This window comes from Notothenia rossii (genome assembly GCF_949606895.1).
Source record: "Notothenia rossii genome assembly, contig: scaffold_549, whole genome shotgun sequence".
In the NCBI taxonomy this organism is placed as follows: Eukaryota; Metazoa; Chordata; class Actinopteri; order Perciformes; family Nototheniidae; genus Notothenia; species Notothenia rossii.
The window spans coordinates 1-18,082 of NW_027639468.1; the positions used below are offsets into that span (position 1 = coordinate 1).

The window sequence follows — 18,082 nt, forward strand, 5'->3', positions numbered from 1 at the left end:
CACCAGCAGGTGGCAACAGAGGCTAATTGTATTTAACAGCCTGAAGAAATACCAATATGGTTCCAAAACATATTAACAACGTTTAAAACCAGGGTACAATTAAAACAAAAAATTAGGACCGCTTTACAAATATTAATATAATATATAATATAATATAGCCTAATATAGGTGGCAACAGTGGCTAATTGTATGTAACAGCCTGAACAAATAATAGAACAATATGCATCCAAAACATATTAACAACGTTTAAAACCAGGATACAATTAAAACAAATTAGGACCACTGTACACATATTGATATAACTGAAATGTCAGTGAGACCCCTGGGCTTGTTTGCCAGCCATAATAACGTCATACCGGGGCGTTCGTTCCGGTGCACTCCGACAGCATTTAGCGAGATTAAGATTCAACTAACTTCTTTTGGGAACACCCACATACCTATGGAGTTGGCCAGATGTGTGTAAATTACTGTTCATGGTAATTTGAAAACAAATGCCGTTGTTGGACACACACAAACACACTGAACATACACACACACAGCAGAGCTGAGTAGAGCACATACACACACACATCATGCGCCTTTGTGACCGGACATTTCCTTCATAGAACGGGTAATAGGGGGAATAATCAGGCCGTTCGATGTGTGTGTGTGTGTGTGTGTGTGTGTGTGTGTGTGTGGAGGTGTGTGTGGTTGAAACGTAGCAGCCTGCAGTGGGGAACACAGTGAAGGCGGTGTGTACGCGCTGATGCTGCACTTCTCAGAGGCTGCCTCCTGATGCTGCAGCCATTTCATGAAGTGAAGGAGGCTTTACAAATAAAAAAATAGCTCTACGCCCCTGGCCCCAATGTCCTTAAAATGAAGTCTGAGTTGGAAATATATCTCAAATAATGTATGCACTGCCATTCCCCCACAAACACAACAGTCTGCGATTAAACGGTTGTCTCCTGTGTGCTCCACTTCCTATTGGCGCACCACCTGTAACTTTCTCTACGCACGAGAGGCTGAGACCTTATGCTAACCACTTTTGATTTATTTTGGATGTTTTAGATGAAATAATATGACTGGTATAAAATAAAATAAAAATAAAAATAAAAAAAATTATTGAATTTTTTTTGATAAAATATTTTTATATTTATATTACTGCAAATATTACGATAAACTCACAGCTATTTCGCGGCCCGGCAGTAACACCTCCGTGGCCCGGTACCGGTCCGGGAGTTGGGGACCTCTGCCGTAAAGGACATGCACGATGAAGACGTCACTGTTTAAAGAGGGCCTATTATCCTTTGTCTGTCGTGCGTTTATATAAAGGTTTGTGTGCCTGTAAATGGTCTGCAAAGGTTACAATACCAAAGTGAAAAGAGGTGCTGCAGCACAGGCAGAATGAGAAAAGAGCTTTTTGAACATTAAAGCATGGAGACATGTCACGTTCAATGACCTGAACATGATTCAAAGATTCAAAGCTTTTATTGTCATGTGCTCAAAGCTACAGAGTAGAAATGGAAATGAAAATCTTCTGACCTGAGCTCTACCATCGATGCAACATATATAATGAAATACAAAATAAAAAGTAGTGCAAAAAGTAAATGCCAATAGAATATGGGATATGTACAAGAACAGAATATTAAATTAAATAATGTAAATTAAGACCAAATGAAATACGGTTTATTGCGGTGATAACTTATATACTTAAAGGGGTCCTATCATGCAAAATGCACTTTTTGATGTCTTTTATACATAAACATGTGTCCCCGGTGTGTCGGGGAACTCACGCAGCGTCAGGAAATAAAACCCTCTCTATTTTCCTCCGTACCCAAATCTCTAAAAACGGGGGAACAACGGAGCTGATCCAGATTTGCGTCCGATATGATGTCATATCTGAAATGTGGACCCACGGCCCAATCAGAAACGTTGCTATCAGAAACAATGCCCGACTGTTTTGGACGTAATATGGTCGGTGTTTACATTAGCATCGCTAACACTCAGAGCTAACCTGTACTGGAGAGCATGTGTGTGAAGAAGCAGGAAGTAAAAAGAAACTCACCTTGTGGTATAACCGGCAAGAGAGAAAGCCTTTGAGCTCCAGACTGTTTAATAATCCTTGATAATCCATGATATGGCGTTTCATCACGGCAGCATTTAGTTCAGACAGTAGCTGCCGGTAGTCTATATAAATGAGCATATTGCAACATGACAACAGGAATGTTTATCGGTAAAATGTGTCCTTTTTAATGTCCCATTCTTCTCCTTCCAGTGCTTCCTGTTCGCCTACTTCTCCGTCTGGAGGGACATTAAGTCCTTCCTGGCGTTTGCACTCATCTGCCTGTCCAACATGTATCTGTATGAACTGAGGAACATGTGGCAGATCCTGTTCCACGTGGCGGTGGGAGCCTTCATGGCGCTGCAGATCAGACTCAGGCAGCCTCAGGGCAAAGCTCCGGACTACAATGTCTGACAAAGACCTGAGACACAAAAACAAATCTTCAGTCGTGGAAACACAGCGGAGACGCCACTGCGCACAAAAAACTAACCAGCACCAGTGCACTGATCGCTGAGAGGATTTGGAGGTGCTTGAACCCTTCATGGGTTTTATTGGGATCATTTGAGAATAACCCCCATCGTTGTCTGATCAAAAATATTTGCTTTGACTTCCTTTCTGTGCAGCCAGAGGTTAAATCAGAGTCCTGCATGCGTCCACTTTCACTCATTCTCCTCCTGCACCCCACTTCCTGTCATGCAACACCCCAAAATAGCTAGCTAGGCTTAACACTTTAGTTGTGACCAGAAATGTATTCAAACTTCCAGGTGTTTTAATGCTCATCTGATTTAGTGTATCAGAATGAGACGCTTTTATTGTCACTAGTTTTTAACTTACAAGGAATTTGCCTTGGTGTTTTGGTTCTTATGCTGTAAGAAACACTTAAATTATTTGTTTTATTGTATGTTAAGTAAAAACACGTTTATGACAGCTTTTGAAACTCAAGCTACGGACACATTTTAATGTTAAACAATGTTCTATATCCATTCCTAAGGTAAGGCTTAACACACGTTACACAGCTGAATTAAACACCTTGAAATCTCTAATGTTTAGTTAGGACTCGTTATTACTTTTTAATTACTTCTTCTCCCATTTCCATCACATCCAGTCTTTTACAACAACTCATGTGTTTCTGACGTGGTGCAGGACTCTGGTTTAGATCTTGGTTTTAAACTATGCAATGCTGCCTTGTGTGTGGTTCTCATTTCAGTGACGGTGCATTCAGGGGCCAATAAGAGTTGTCATTTTTTGCTATTTATTAACTGACTGATTCAGTGACATGTGTTTGAGGGAAAGGTGTGTGATGTTTTATGAGTTTTTCAGCTTTCCTAAAGCACCTCCTGCTCCAGTACACAGAAACACAGTCTGCTAGCATTCGAGTGTGAGCTATGCACGTGTGAAGTGTGAATAAACAGGTCTGAGTTGGCAGTATTATGTCACTTGTTCGACGCTTTAATCCAAAGCGATTTACATACTCAATACTGTGGACAATCCCCCCAGGAGCAATTTGGGGTGAATTGTCTCAAGGACACAACGACATGCTGACTGCAGTGGGGTTTGAACCTGTGAACCCCCTGATCCCAACACCTACGGACAACCCACTACGCCACACGCCCCAGTAAAGACGAGTTGCTGTGTTTCTGAGGCCCGATGCAGCTCAGAGCATCTGAGTAGCTTCTGGCTTGATCTTCTTTGAGATCCTTTGGGTCTGAAATGGTTTGCCAATGCACTGAAGAAGACTAAACACTGAGCCTCTCACCCGCTGCCTGTGTAATGCATATTATCACAGTGCTCACATTAAGTCTATTAAAGGGGCCCTATTATGCTCTTTGGGGTTCTCACTTTCCTGTAGTGTGTTATACAGGATTTTGTGCATGTGAATGGTGTTGAAAGGCTAAAATCCCAAAGTTCCCTCCCTCCAAACGCTTCCATTGGACTTGTTTAATTCTGGAACAGAGTGACATCACTATGTAACACTCGCGCTTCTATTGGCGCTCCAACACATTGTACATGATAGGCTAATGGGCGGGACATCTCTAAGCGGTTGATGTCAACGGGTGCTAGTGGAGTATGACCGATCACCGGTCATACTCCACTAGCACCCGTTGACATTCGCGATACAGAGGGCTTCATGGGAACTTTGAGGGGAGCCAGAAGTTGGAGTACCAAACACTGACTCCAGGTACTCATCTGAGTACCTTACTGAGAAAGTTGTGTGCACCCCTGATTATACAAATTCTTTCACCATCCCAACAAATGCTAACAAAGAATGGAGTTGTATTGTCCGTGAGCAGCTCACTCTACTGTTGAGCCAGGAGTGTCCTAACGTCTTTTGTTTCAAACAATCTGACTCTCTGGAAAATGTTAAAAGTGGAAATGGGGATAGCTATGCAGCTCCATCTGGCATCTGCACTACAGATCTGTCCGGGGACATTTCTGATGATTCATCCGGCGCTCTGAATGTTTTTTCCAACAGCAGCACCACACCTACATGACCTAATCGCTCCTTTTCACAATATGGCTCCGACCAATCCACTGGCTTCACATTCTCCTTTCCTGCAGCAGTTACGCAAATGTGTGTTTGAAATTCAAGGCTTTTATACTCTAAATATGGAAAATGAATGTTACCGCTTCCACGTTTTTGTTTCATTTGGGAATGAACGTATATAAGAAGAACGTATTGTATGTGTGGTTTTTACTACTTTTCTGCATTTTACTGCTTTTTTATTTAACACTTAAGTGAAAACAATGCCTTTTTAAACATTTTCAGTAATTATTTCAACAAGAAAGTGTGTCGTACATTTATATCTAATGTCAAATTAAGGGAATAATGTGTTGTAAAAACCGGATTTTAGGCATATCGAAGAGCAGACGTGGGGTTTTTCTTTCTTGCCCATTACAAAATGTCTTCATCGTAGTGTGATCAGGTCCTCTTAAATCCACTTCAATCATATCTCCTGTCATTTTCTCTGAACTCAACCATGGAGCATTAAAGAAATCTTGGACATTATCATTACACTGACATCCTGTTTCTTTAACACCGATTGTGGGCCTTTTCGTCGTAGCGCTGCTGAGGCTTAATGAGGCGTAGGAGGAGATCTGATGCTTTATATGAGACTGAAGAAAAGGATGAGGATCCAAAGCGTCCTGTAATGAGAGGGATATCATGTAAAGAAAACATGCACCTCACCTTGAGATCGGCAGCCTCCATCATACGGTAAATTATCTCTTTGGAGAAGAGAGAAATTACCAGGTAATGGCACGAGGTATAATGAATATGATTGTAATTGACGTAATTTGTGCGAGTCTAATTACAAGGAACAGCAATTTCCTCCAGATGTAGATTCATGTAGCAGGATTATTATTATTTTTGTAAATTTTCATGACAAATGGCTGCTAAGGGTGTGAATTGAATACTTGAAACACAATTCCAACCTAGCATGCAACACGTGAATGTCAGCGGTGACTATGTTTTTGTGGCACAGCTCACAGGGTGGCTGTTTCTGAAAAGGTCATAAACGTTAAAACTGTTGATTGTATTTGCTCCGAAATGTGCTTTAGTTCCCCCAGAGAAAAGCCTGCAGTATTCATTCCTTTAATTTTCCTCTAATCGTACTTTATTTTATCTACAGATGCTTAATTTAATTTAAATAACTGTCCAGCACACTGCATCTTTAAACAAGTGTATTTAATTACTCAAAACCGTTCATTAATTCCTAATGTAATGAGCAGTGGTATGACTTCTATACAAACATACATATTAAAGCTGTAATAGATGAAGTAACACTCAGGGTGTTAATCAGCAGATTAGCATGCTGCTTCCCGCTCTTACATCACATATAAACAGTAATGATGATGAGAAGAAGACGAAGGACCTCCATGTTTTAAAACCAAAGTGACGTAGTGCTGCTGCCATCTGTTGGTGAGCAACGTGAACATGATAACAGGTTTTAAACACTACTGTTCTTCAATGTATGACATATTCTGCTGATGTTCAGGTGTATATCAGTATGTAGTGTCTCTACTTTAAAGAGTCCTCTCCTGCTGATGTTCAGGTGTATATCAGTATGCAGTGTCTCTACTTTAAAGAGTCCTCTCCTGCTGATATTCAGGTGTATATCAGTGTGTAGTGTCTCTACTTTAAAGAGTCCTCTCCTGCTGATGTTCAGGTGTACATCAGTATGTAGTGTCTCTTCTTTAAAGAGTCCTCTCCTGCTGATGTTCAGGTGTACATCAGTATGTAGCGTCTCTACTTTAAAGAGTCCTCTCCTGCTGATGTTCAGGTGTATATCAGTATGTAGTGTCTCTACTTTAAAGAGTCCTCTCCGGCTGATGTTCAGGTGTATATCAGTATGTAGTGTCTCTACTTTAAAGAGTCCTCTCCTGCTGATGTTCAGGTGTATATCAGTATGTAGTGTCTCTACTTTAAAGAGTCCTCTCCGGCTGATGTTCAGGTGTATATCAGTATGTAGTGTCTCTACTTTAAAGAGTCCTCTCCGGCTGATGTTCAGGTGTATATCAGTATGTAGTGTCTCTACTTTAAAGAGTCCTCTCCTGCTGATGTTCAGGTGTATATCAGTATGTAGTGTCTCTACTTTAAAGAGTTCTCTCCTGCTGATGTTCAGGTGTATATCAGTATATAGTGTCTCTACTTTAAAGAGTCCTCTCCTGCTGATGTTCAGGTGTATATCAGTATATAGTGTCTCTACTTTAAAGAGTTCTCTCCTGCTGATGTTCAGGTGTATATCAGTATATAGTGTCTCTACTTTAAAGAGTCCTCTCCTGCTGATGTTCAGGTGTATATCGGTATGTAGTGTCTCTACTTTAAAGAGTCCTCTCCTGCGGTGTATATCAGTGTGTGCTGTGGCACCTCTTTTCACCCTCTGTCTGAAACCAAAGCCGAGACTGCTCTGATTGGTTAGCTGGCCGGCTCTGTTGTGATTAGTCAACCGCTCAGAGATGTCCCGCCCCTTAGCCTACAGTATCACGTACCAACACTAAAGATGCTAAAAGACCCGAAGTATGTGACGTTTGCGTTTCAACGGAGGATAAAAGCTTTTATGCGCAAAGCAAGCTGAGCACACAGGTGAAATAAATGCAGCAAAGAATCCAGATGAGATCCTGTACCTGTGAAACATCTCAGCAGTTTATTGACTGTAAAAAAAAAAAGAACATAGTGTTTGGCATGACAACAAAAAACAACCCATGATTCTGACTCTGAAGATGTTTGGTCACAGAATCTGCCTCGACTTGAGAAGGAGAAACGAAGAGCTCCTCCGACTCTTTAAGACTGAAGAAAGAATACAGCTTCACCTCATCTCCAACCATTTGTGTTTGCTAGTGGCACATTTCTGCACAGTAAAGAGTAAGTGGGGGGGGGGGGGGGGGGGGGTCACATGGGCGCAGAATGACTTAGCGTTTTAGTGTGGGATAATGGTTCCAGGGTTACAGTACGTTAACGAAACAGAGTGCAAAGTTTCATTGTTCGGCCTCAAAGCAGCAAACATCTGGACCAAGTGTCAAGTTTCTCTTTCACTTTTAAAACTGGAAACCAAAAGCAAAATCACCAAGACTTTTACTCATGTGTATATTTAAAATATCCAATGAACCGATCAGAATCATCAAGGGATCGATTGTTAACCCCATGGATTATACCATAGAGTTTAATGGTTTAGCAATTAAGACAAATCTTTTTCGACAGGGCAGTTTGAAGGGAGTGGGGGTTAAAAAAATAAAAATGAAGCATGCTACTCTAATTTTTTTGTGAATGAATATTGTACTAGTACTGTTGATGCTTAATACATGTATATCAAATACGTAAAATACATTTTACTTTCAAATTGGAGAGCAAAATCCTTTTTTAATATATTTTTAGCAGCAGCTTTTTTGTGCATCATTTTAAATATAATTTAACTACTTTAATTGATTGCTAACGACATTTTGAAATGTATTAAAACACACTATTTAAGGCGTCCTTACATTGCAGCTATCCCAGTAAGTAAATACACTAACACAGCAAACCAAATGGGTTTTAAACAATCGTAATTTCCAACCCTTTGAAGATTTTGCTTTCGTAAAAAACGGTGAAAATATAAACGTGTTTTACACATTAGTCTCAAATGTGCTGTATTTCTCAATAACTGATTTGAGAAGCTTGACACTCTGTCCAGACATTTCACTGATTTGTGTGCTATGACTGAGCCAAGACCAACAGAACCAGCTGTAGTGTTTGGTAAAATAAAAATCGGACATCTGTTAAAAGATGTTTGTGTTTGATGACGTGTTGAGTGACGCTGTAATACTGAAGAAAAACTGCTCCGATTGGAAAACAAAGACAAAAAAACCAGCAGATAAAAGGGCACGTTTCCACATCCCCCCCCGTCCCGTCCCGTCAGTGTACAGTTCAGATTAAAGGCCTCATCGGAGATCATTGGACATTCATTGGGTCGTACCATCTGATTGAGCAAGCAAGAAAAGGGGGGTTTGTGGAGCGATGTAGCAAAAAGTGGACGCTGGAGTGCAACAAGACAGATGCATTAGCGTCCTTTAGTCCGTCATTCAAAGCACGCACTCACTCGGATCGACGTGAATAATCAGTAACCGCAATAAAGTCGGCGAATTGTAACTTCCTGCAGAAAGGATTTACTCAATTATGTGAAAAAAGCGCGAAAAAAAAAACAATCTGCTGAAGCTAAATGATTAGCTGTGGCGCTACGCTAAGTCCCGACAGGATGCAGTATGTACATCTGAAATACACATTGGTGTTTATAGATAGCTCTCTAATATATTAATGTACAAAATATAGAATCTTAAAATATCTGATAGGGTTTGGTGTTCTGAAGTCAAAATACAAAATGTCGAAGAATTTGAAAAAAAGCTCTTCTTTGACATCCTCTTTGTGTTTCGTGTGTACGCTGATGATACCGTGGCTTATGCATTTAAACGAGAAGCTTTCTGCGAACACTGCGGAGCGTTTTCCATCCGCCAGACACACTTTTCTCCGATAGGACACAGCTGTACTTTCTGATCAGGTATTGGTAAAAGGACGGGTCGTGCTGCGGTGCTGAGCGTCCACACTTTGTACCACGACAACATGGACACAATGTGTTTCAACATACAGAACATAAAATCATACACATAAAAAAACGTCTGTGTTTGACATGTTTTCAGCGGGTGAAAAGGCAGAGAGAGAGAGAGAGAGACAGGAAGTGGCATGTTTGTCCCAAAACCGTCCGTAAAATGGGAAAGCGAAGAGGAATATTCTTCGGTTGCTCTGATTGGACATTGGACATCTTTGGTCTCAATGGCAGATTCAGGCGAGCTCGGCCTCTTTTCATAGAGTCTCCTGCGCTGGCTTTGAGCCTCGGGGTGATTTTCCTCATCCTATCCTCAGCGGGTTTTTGAGAATCGGCGCTTTGTTTAGTCTCAGTCCGCCATAGCCTGCAGGAGGCGGGGTTAACGCCTGACCCCAGTGTGTCTGTCTGTCACTCAGCAGAGGTTAACTGCACGGGGGTCCGCTGGTGAGGAAGTAGGTCATCATCTCCCCTTTGCCCTTCACTGTGACCAGCCCTCTGTACTCCAGGGTGTAGTTATAGGAGCTCAGCACCTGGTACATGTCCGCCGTCACCTGGGGACACAAGAGGGTGAAGGAATGGCTTATATTTAATTCACTTTTCTATGTTTGTTATTCAGATTTTTAATTGACCTTTTTCATATAGAACAGTGAAGTACTGGCGGTACACTGCATCAGCAAATCCCTCTCCCCCAGGGTCCTGCCATTGACATTACAAAACATGATATGGGGAAAAAAAAAGGTAAATCAAATAAATAGATAGATTAATTAAAAAGTCCATCCGCAATGGAAAAATTAAAAGCGTGTGATTCTTGGGTAACTTTGAAATTAAATAAAGTCTCTATTGGCTTTTATGTGTGTTTTATTCACTTTTCTAAGTATTTCTCATTATAATAATAATAGATTTAATTTGTTAGCGCTTTTACAGGTGCTCAAAGACGCTTTACAGATAATAGTGAAGACAAAAGAAAAGAGAAGAAAGGAACAACAAATAAATATATAGTTAAAGTTAAAGTCAAACAATACAAAAACAATCACACATAAAAAAACAAGTTTGAAGAGGTGAGTTTTTTGAAGGCGGTGAGGTCGGTGATTATGATGGATTTGTTTAGCCCCTTATGATTCAGTATTCATTTGGGGGATTAGTTTACATTAAAGCTTAATCTGCATTAAAATGACAATATTACCAGGCTTGTCGAGTAATGGATTACATGTAAAATATTTACTTAATCAGTGTGGGGGGAAACTTCTGTAGCAATGGAGAGTCAGGACTCAGAGAGGCACGAGGAGAGCTGGAGCTGTGACGGCAAACACTGACGGTTTATTTGGAGTTACGGCCGGAGAATTCACAAGACAGGTGGTGTGTCACGAGTCGACACAGCGGTTACCAAACCAATTCTGAAGAACTCTTTCTGCAGCTCGAGGTTTTAACTAGTTCGGAGTGTAATAATCAACATTCTTTATCAGCGAGACCCTGGACCCTGAATTTAACTAGAGCTCTCGTCCATAGGAAAGAATGTGCGCCAGGGAACCTTCGTCTCTGAACAGTAAACGACCTCACGGCGGCTTGTGCTCTGTCATAGAGGCAATACCCAATATTGCGGCAGTAATCTTAAACAAAGTGCCGCGAGGGACTAAACAAGTCCGCGCAAAAACTCAGTCTTCCCAAAAGTATGCGTTTTACCTGTTATTCCCAAAGCAAAAATGCAATATTCCATATCCATATGCGTGTATCCTTGTATGCGTGCGTGCGGTCAACACAATTGTCCTTCTCTAGCTCACTCCCCCTTCTATTACCAAGTGCGCAGGTAAAAGCAACCGGATATAAGCACAAACGTCACCACACAAATCCAATGACACGCCCACCATCTATAGTGACTCAAAAAACATGTATCGTAACAAACACAGAAATGGCTTCATATGTGGCTCCTGCACCCAAGGCTGTAGACCTATGCCGTGAGAAAGGAGACAGTGAGAGGAGAAGATGATGAACTGGGTCAAAGGTTGAATGACTAAGCAAATTGTTCCCCAACAATCAGGACACAAAAAACTGATTCAGATTACTGAATCTTACCAAACACCCAGATTTAGGTAGGAAGTATAGATGTAGAAACATTCAGTGGTACAAGTGTTAAATGACTTGTGTAAAAACAAAGTAAACTGTTATAAAATCTATTAACAAGTCAAGGACACGACGGGGGACAACAGTAACGGCCCGTCTACACTACAGGCATCAAAAAATGCTTTCAACGCTTCGCCCATTCACTTGAATGGGGTGACGTAGAAGATTTTTAATCTTCGCCGAACTGCATTGTGGGGAGCATGGCATGGCTTTGCTTTGCAAGCATCACGAGCATCTATCAACAATGTTCAACTTTTGAGGCTTGATGCTTGGCATCAGCCAATCAAATCCCGTTTATGCAAATCCCGCCAGTGCAAGCGCAGCCAATCAAACCGCGTGCAAGCTGGGAGAGCCAGACCGCAGTTCATTTCCTCATATTCCAAACGAGATATTACGGTAGCAAATCACCCGGTTCTTTACGACCGGAACTATTTACCGGGATACAAACCGGAGGAACCAGGCATGGAGGGAGGTGGCAGAGACAGTGGGTGAAACTGGTAGGTTTTTCGCCTGTTTGGAGAGTTTATATCCAGTTTACTTCGTTTTAACATTGCTATTGCTTTGTATGTCGGGGGCGGGAGATTCATGTGATTGGTTGCTTGCAAAAAATCGCCAAGCTTCAGACACGCCCAGCTTCAAGATTTTTTCATGCCTGTAGTGTAGACGGGCCGGAAGGGAAAGGGTTATTTTTATTTCACTTTTCTTTGTTTTTATCATTATTATGGTTTAGTTCAGCACCTAAAGATTCCCAATCTGCATTTGTCTGGTGATTAGCCTCCATAAAATGACAATATTACCAAGCCTGATCAGTGACGGCTCAGATGTAACGGGATTACGTAAACAGGATACAACAGTTAAATAAAAAGAGATGTAATCAGATTACTGTTATATCAAAGAGTTGGGGTTACTAGCAGGATTACAGTTACTAAAAAACTAAAGAAAACACAAATCATTCAGAGAGTAACTTATCCTTTCTGGATTTACCGAAATGAAAAAGGTTCCAAAAACTCACATTTAGGTTAGAACATTAGAGAAATGTAAATACAGATGTACAATTCTTCAGTGGTAATTTGAAGTGTTATTTGTTTATATATAAACAAAGTAGGAAGATTTGTTTAGGGAATAAACTATTATACATCTATTTAACCCTCCTATTGTCTTCGTCCTCTTACTTTGGTGCTCGCGGTCAAATTTGACCGGTCCTGTTTTAACTGCTATTACATTAACACAAAAACCATTAATCATCACCACATTTCATTTAACACCCTTTCAAACTGTACATATTGTATCAGACTGCTGGTATACATGAAACACTGCAGTAAATATACAAAGAACAGACACTGAACATGTATTGATGTGCCAGGTGTGATCCATGTGGGGGGAGGGGCACATAAGAGCGGGACATGTGTCAAATTGTTCTGTGTGTGTGTGTGTGTGTGTGTGTGTGTGTGTGTGTGTGTGTGTGTGTGTGTGTGTGTGTGTGTGTGTGTGTGTGTGTGTGTGTGTGTGTGTGTGTGTGTGTGTGTGTGTGTGTGTGTGTGTGTGTGTGTGCGCGCGCGTGTGTGTGTGTGTGTGTCAGGTGTGATTCACATTGGGGGATTGGGCACATAAGGGGGGAACACATCTAGAGTGTGTGTGTGTGTGTGTGTGTGTGTGTGTGTGTGTGTGTGTGTGTGTGTGTGTGTGTGTGTGTGTGTGTGTGTGTGTGTGTGTTTGTTTGTTTGTGTGCCAGGTGTGATTCACATTGGGGGATTGGGCACATAAGGGGGGAACACATCCAGAGTGTGTGTGTGTGTGTGTGTGTGTGTGTGTGTGTGTGTGTGTGTGTGTGTGTGTGTGTGTGTGTGTGTGTGTGTGTGTGTGTGTGTGTGTCTCTGGTTACTAATTCCTTTTCTTTATGGGAACACCATGGGTGTTACAAAGTTGACTAAATCATCCAAAATTCAATGAAAGTGATCAGCCATTTTATATGTTCAAATGTCTGCTGTGAAGGATATCATGAAGCCTTAATGCATCGAATGTAAAAGAAAAAGGTTATGATTGATGAAAGTAGTAAATCGGTCAGATTTGAAGTGTTTTTGCGTACAAAGAGCTTCAGAATTGGGTACATCATGCCTGTTGAGCTAAATGATTTACAATAACTTTGTATTATTGGTTAAAAATGCGTTTATTTCTGCTTCATTGATCCCTCTGCGTGGTTGAAAAACATGAATGACTAACTGTATAAAAGCCCCTTGGAGCACTGATTGTCTCGGCTTGTTCGCATGTGAATACTGAATTCTATCCCCACCAATGGAGAATATTGATTTGTATTTCCTTTGTGTTTCCTGCTCATGAGAAAGCAGCGGTGCGTATTTGCTCCATGCTTTCAGTAAATGCTTTTCAGAAGGAGCAGTGGAGACAGCTGGGATGAAATGAAACGTTTCCATCTGCGTTCGAAGCAGCTTGGAGTTATTCCGCTTTAATGATTTCACATCTGATCAAGCAAAACCAACACGGCCATTTTTAATGAACATTTTCATTAACCGGAGTAGCTTTTCCTCACATCCAGCAGCAGCCATGTCTGAAGGGCAGGTTTGCAGAGCTCATGCACATTAGATTCATTTGTCATCTTTCACCAAATGAGCTTGATGCTAACTACAAGATGGCAAAACCTACAGCAGTCCTGAGCTCTGCAAATACTGCTTTAATGACTAAATGTAGTCTTAATATTCTGTCCATAGCTAGGTGAATACTGTCCTGAGATTGTTCCGGTGTCTCCAATGTTTTTGACTTCAGGATGTGACAAATGAATATAGAGCAGTGTTAATTTTGGCAGCTATTTTTGATTTAGTCTTAAGTCTTTAGACGAAAATGGTTATTTGTTTTAGTCCTTTTTATCCTTCATAGATTTAGTCGATGAAAAATCATTACATTTTAGTCCAGTTTCAGTCAAAATGTTTTCTCTCTTTAAACTAATTCACTTAGGCAAATACAGGAATGTGAAATTGGAATCAATGTGACAGTATCAAGTGTTGAAAAGCAACATTTCACTCTCTTAACACTTTCCTTGTGTAATATCTAGGGATGGGTATCGTTAAGGTTTTTAACGGTACTACTCTTAAAAATCTGTGTGCACGCTGATGCAGCGTGTCTGTTAGGCCCCGCCCCCCGCACACAGAGAGGCCCCGCCCCCTACACAGAGACAGAGAGTGAGGCCCCGCCCCCCACACAGAGATAGCCAGAGAGGCCCCGCCCCCCGCACACAGAGAGTGAGGCCCCGCCCCCCACACAGAGAGAGGCAGAGAGGCCCCGACCCCCGCACACAGACCAGACACAGGGAGATCGTTCTTCTGGAGTGAAGAGAGCGGAAATAATGACATTGCAAGTTAGAGACGTAAGATGCATTTTGACAGACAAGACGGACAACTGGGGGAAAATACCCTGCATTTTGAATGTCCGATAGTCCACCTTAGTCCCGTCTCGTCAACGAAAACTAAATATACATTTCGTCATAGTTTTTATTATCAATAATCAATTTTTAGCTCGTCATCGTCTCGTCTTAGTCATGTAAAAAAGTTTGTTGACGAAATGAACACTGATATAGAGGGCTGCTTATAAAGGTAGATTTTGAGTGACAGTTTAGTATTTCGACTGGGCTTGGCTCAAAACTATCAGTATTATTATTATATATAAAGGCATGCTGAAGTTTCTCAGTGTCGACTGTATGTGTAAATAGATCAGTCTTTCAATTATCGTAAACATTTCACATTTTTGAGCAAATTAGCTTGATGCTAACTACAAGATGGCAAAACCTACAGCAGTCCTGAGGTCTGCAAATACTGCTTTAATGACTAAATGTAGTCTTAATATTCTGTCTTTTTCATAACTAGGTGAACACTGTGCTGAGATTGTTCCGGTGTCTTTAATGTGTTTGACTCCAGACGAGAAAAGGATGTGACAATTTAATATTGAGGGCTGCGGATAGAGGTAGATTTTGAGTGACATTTTAATATGTCAAATGGGCTTTATTGACTCAAAACTATCAGTATTATTGTTATTGTTATTATTATTATATATATATATAAAAGCAGGCTGAAGTAGCTCAGTGTTGACTGTCTGTGGAACTAAATTGGTCTTTCATTTATCAAAAAAGTCAGCATAATGTGGGTTGGAATAATGTATCAATCTTTTAGTCTCTATTTTTACAAGTATTAAAATCCCAATCAAACAGAAACCATTCCCAAAATCACTGGAAAACAGTCAAATGGGAATATCTTGAAGGTCTTTATCTAGCATTGTGCTTCCCTGTTGCCTTTCAAAAGTAAAGTCATCTAAAAATGTTTTGATTATTTTTGATTGTTATTTGTTCTATGCCCTACATACAGTATATGTTGGAGGAAGCTGTGACCTACGTTCTTCATTGACATATCCACACTGTAGCTAATGTGCAAATGACAATAAAGCCTTGAATTGAATTGAATTTGATAAAAAGCATATTTTTACTTTTATTTGATATCTCTGAAATTAGTGTAGTGATATGTTTAAAATGATATGAGACTTCACCTGGATCCTCTCCGGTACCCCGGTGCTGTCCATGCGGCTCGCCACGTTCACCGTGTTTCCCCAGATATCGTACTGAGGCTTCCTCGCCCCGATCACCCCGGCAACCACAGGGCCGATGTTTAGACCTGAAAGAGGAAATTAAAATACAATGAACAAATAAAACACGAGACACGGTAAGTCATTAACAACAAACCAGCTGGACTCGGATGTGTAAACAAATAATGTGAGAATATCTTCTACAAGTGTTTACTTTTGGAAACATTGTTTAAATTGATACCCATATTTTTTACCGATGTTGCGACGATATTGACGGCTTGACCGATAAGGCTTTCACAAAATATGAACACACTGATTATTTAAAAAAATCGTCATCAGTAACATGGATTAAGGATTTAGTAGGTAAAGGCAAGTCAATGAAAGGCTACCAGTCTAGTAAAGCCCAACATGTGACATCCCTTAAGCCAGGGGTCTGCAACCCTTGAGCTTAGACAAAAATAAGAAGGAAATAAAATAAAAGTATTTGTAGGACTATTTAAATGTTGTTGCACGGTTGGAAATGTTTCGTACATACATATTGCCTAGTCATCAGTTTGTAAATAAGCTAGTGTTGGTCTTTCACTCCTGAGTCAGTTAACTTCACTGAAAAGCCCTCAGCTCCTTCCTTCTGTTCAGCGGCTCACCTATTTTCATCTTGAAGTTGTTGAAGGAGTGCTCGTTGATGTACTTCATCTGGTCCATCAGCCTCATGGCGTAGTCTGCCAGCGCGCGGATGTGCGAGCGGCCGACTTTGTCGTAGGTGGAGTCGTTGAGGCCGGAGGCCGCCATGTAGGTGGAGCCGATGGTCTTTATCTTCTCCAGCTGACGGAACTGATCCTCACTGATGATCTGAGGAAGCAGGAGGGGAACAGTCGGTATATTACAGGTCTCTTCTACATCAACATTTGTCCCCTCTTCTTCATGTCTCTTCTACATCAACATGTGTCCCCTCTTCTTCATGTCTCTTCTACATCAACATGTGTCCCCTCTTCTTCATGTCTCTTCTACATCAACATGTGTCCCCTCTCCTTCATGTCTCTTCTACATCAACATGTGTCCCCTCTTCTCCATGTCTCTTTTACATCAACATGTGTCCCCTCTCCTTCATGTCTCTTCTACATCAACATGTGTCCCCTCTTCTTCATGTCACTTCTACATCAACTTGTGTCCCCTCTTCTCCATGTCTCTTCTACATCAACATGTGTCCCCTCTCCTTCATGTCTCTTCTACATCAACATGTGTCCCCTCTTCTTCATGTCACTTCTACATCAACTTGTGTCCCCTCTTCTCCATGTCTCTTCTACATCAACATGTGTCCCCTCTTCTTCATGTCACTTCTACATCAACTTGTGTCCCCTCTTCTCCATGTCTCTTCTACATCAACATGTGTCCCCTCTCCTCCATGTCTCTTCTACATCAACATGTGTCCCCTCTCCTTCATGTCTCTTCTACATCAACATGTGTCCCCTCTTCTTCATGTCACTTCTACATCAACTTGTGTCCCCTCTTCTCCATGTCTCTTCTACATCAACATGTGTCCCCTCTCCTTCATGTCTCTTCTACATCAACATGTGTCCCCTCTTCTTCATGTCACTTCTACATCAACTTGTGTCCCCTCTTCTCCATGTCTCTTCTACATCAACATGTGTCCCCTCTTCTTCATGTCACTTCTACATCAACTTGTGTCCCCTCTTCTCCATGTCTCTTCTACATCAACATGTGTCCCCTCTCCTCCATGTCTCTTCTACATCAACATGTGTCCCCTCTCCTTCATGTCTCTTCTACATCAACATGTGTCCCCTCTTCTTCATGTCACTTCTACATCAACTTGTGTCCCCTCTTCTCCATGTCTCTTCTACATCAACATGTGTCCCCTCTCCTCCATGTCTCTTCTACATCAACATGTGTCCCCTCTCCTTCATGTCTCTTCTACATCAACATGTGTCCCCTCTTCTTCATGTCACTTCTACATCAACTTGTGTCCCCTCTTCTCCATGTCTCTTCTACATCAACATGTGTCCCCTCTCCTTCATGTCTCTTCTACATCAACATGTGTCCCCTCTTCTTCATGTCACTTCTACATCAACTTGTGTCCCCTCTTCTCCATGTCTCTTCTACATCAACATGTGTCCCCTCTTCTTCATGTCACTTCTACATCAACTTGTGTCCCCTCTTCTCCATGTCTCTTCTACATCAACATGTGTCCCCTCTCCTCCATGTCTCTTCTACATCAACATGTGTCCCCTCTCCTTCATGTCTCTTCTACATC

At 41.3% G+C, this 18,082-nt stretch overlaps 1 protein-coding gene across 1 annotated transcript; it reads right to left on the minus strand.

Annotated features, from left to right (window-relative positions):
• Positions 1 to 7,162: 7,162 nt before the first annotated feature.
• LOC307027808 (adenylate cyclase type 5-like) lies at positions 7,163 to 16,794 on the minus strand. The gene is made up of 3 exons (XM_079696160.1): positions 16,458 to 16,794; positions 15,778 to 15,902; positions 7,163 to 9,665 (listed from the first exon to the last, which is right to left on the minus strand). The coding sequence occupies exons 1-3, from the start codon at positions 16,600 to 16,602 to the stop codon at positions 9,537 to 9,539; spliced, it is 399 nt and encodes a 132-aa protein (XP_079552286.1). The 5' UTR covers positions 16,603 to 16,794; the 3' UTR covers positions 7,163 to 9,536.
• Between the last annotated feature and the right edge of the window lie 1,288 nt (positions 16,795 to 18,082).

Bases quoted from the DNA above. Each gene is read 5' to 3' on its own strand.
- LOC307027808 (XM_079696160.1), bottom strand. From the start codon at position 16,602: ATGGCGGCCTCCGGCCTCAACGACTCCACCTACGACAAAGTCGGCCGC. The intron at 15,903-16,457 runs GTGAGCCGCTGA...TTCCTCTTTCAG, and splicing joins CAACTTCAAGATGAAAATAG to GTCTAAACATCGGCCCTGTG. The intron at 9,666-15,777 runs GTGAAGTCTCAT...TTGTGTCCCCAG, and splicing joins GGGTACCGGAGAGGATCCAG to GTGACGGCGGACATGTACCA.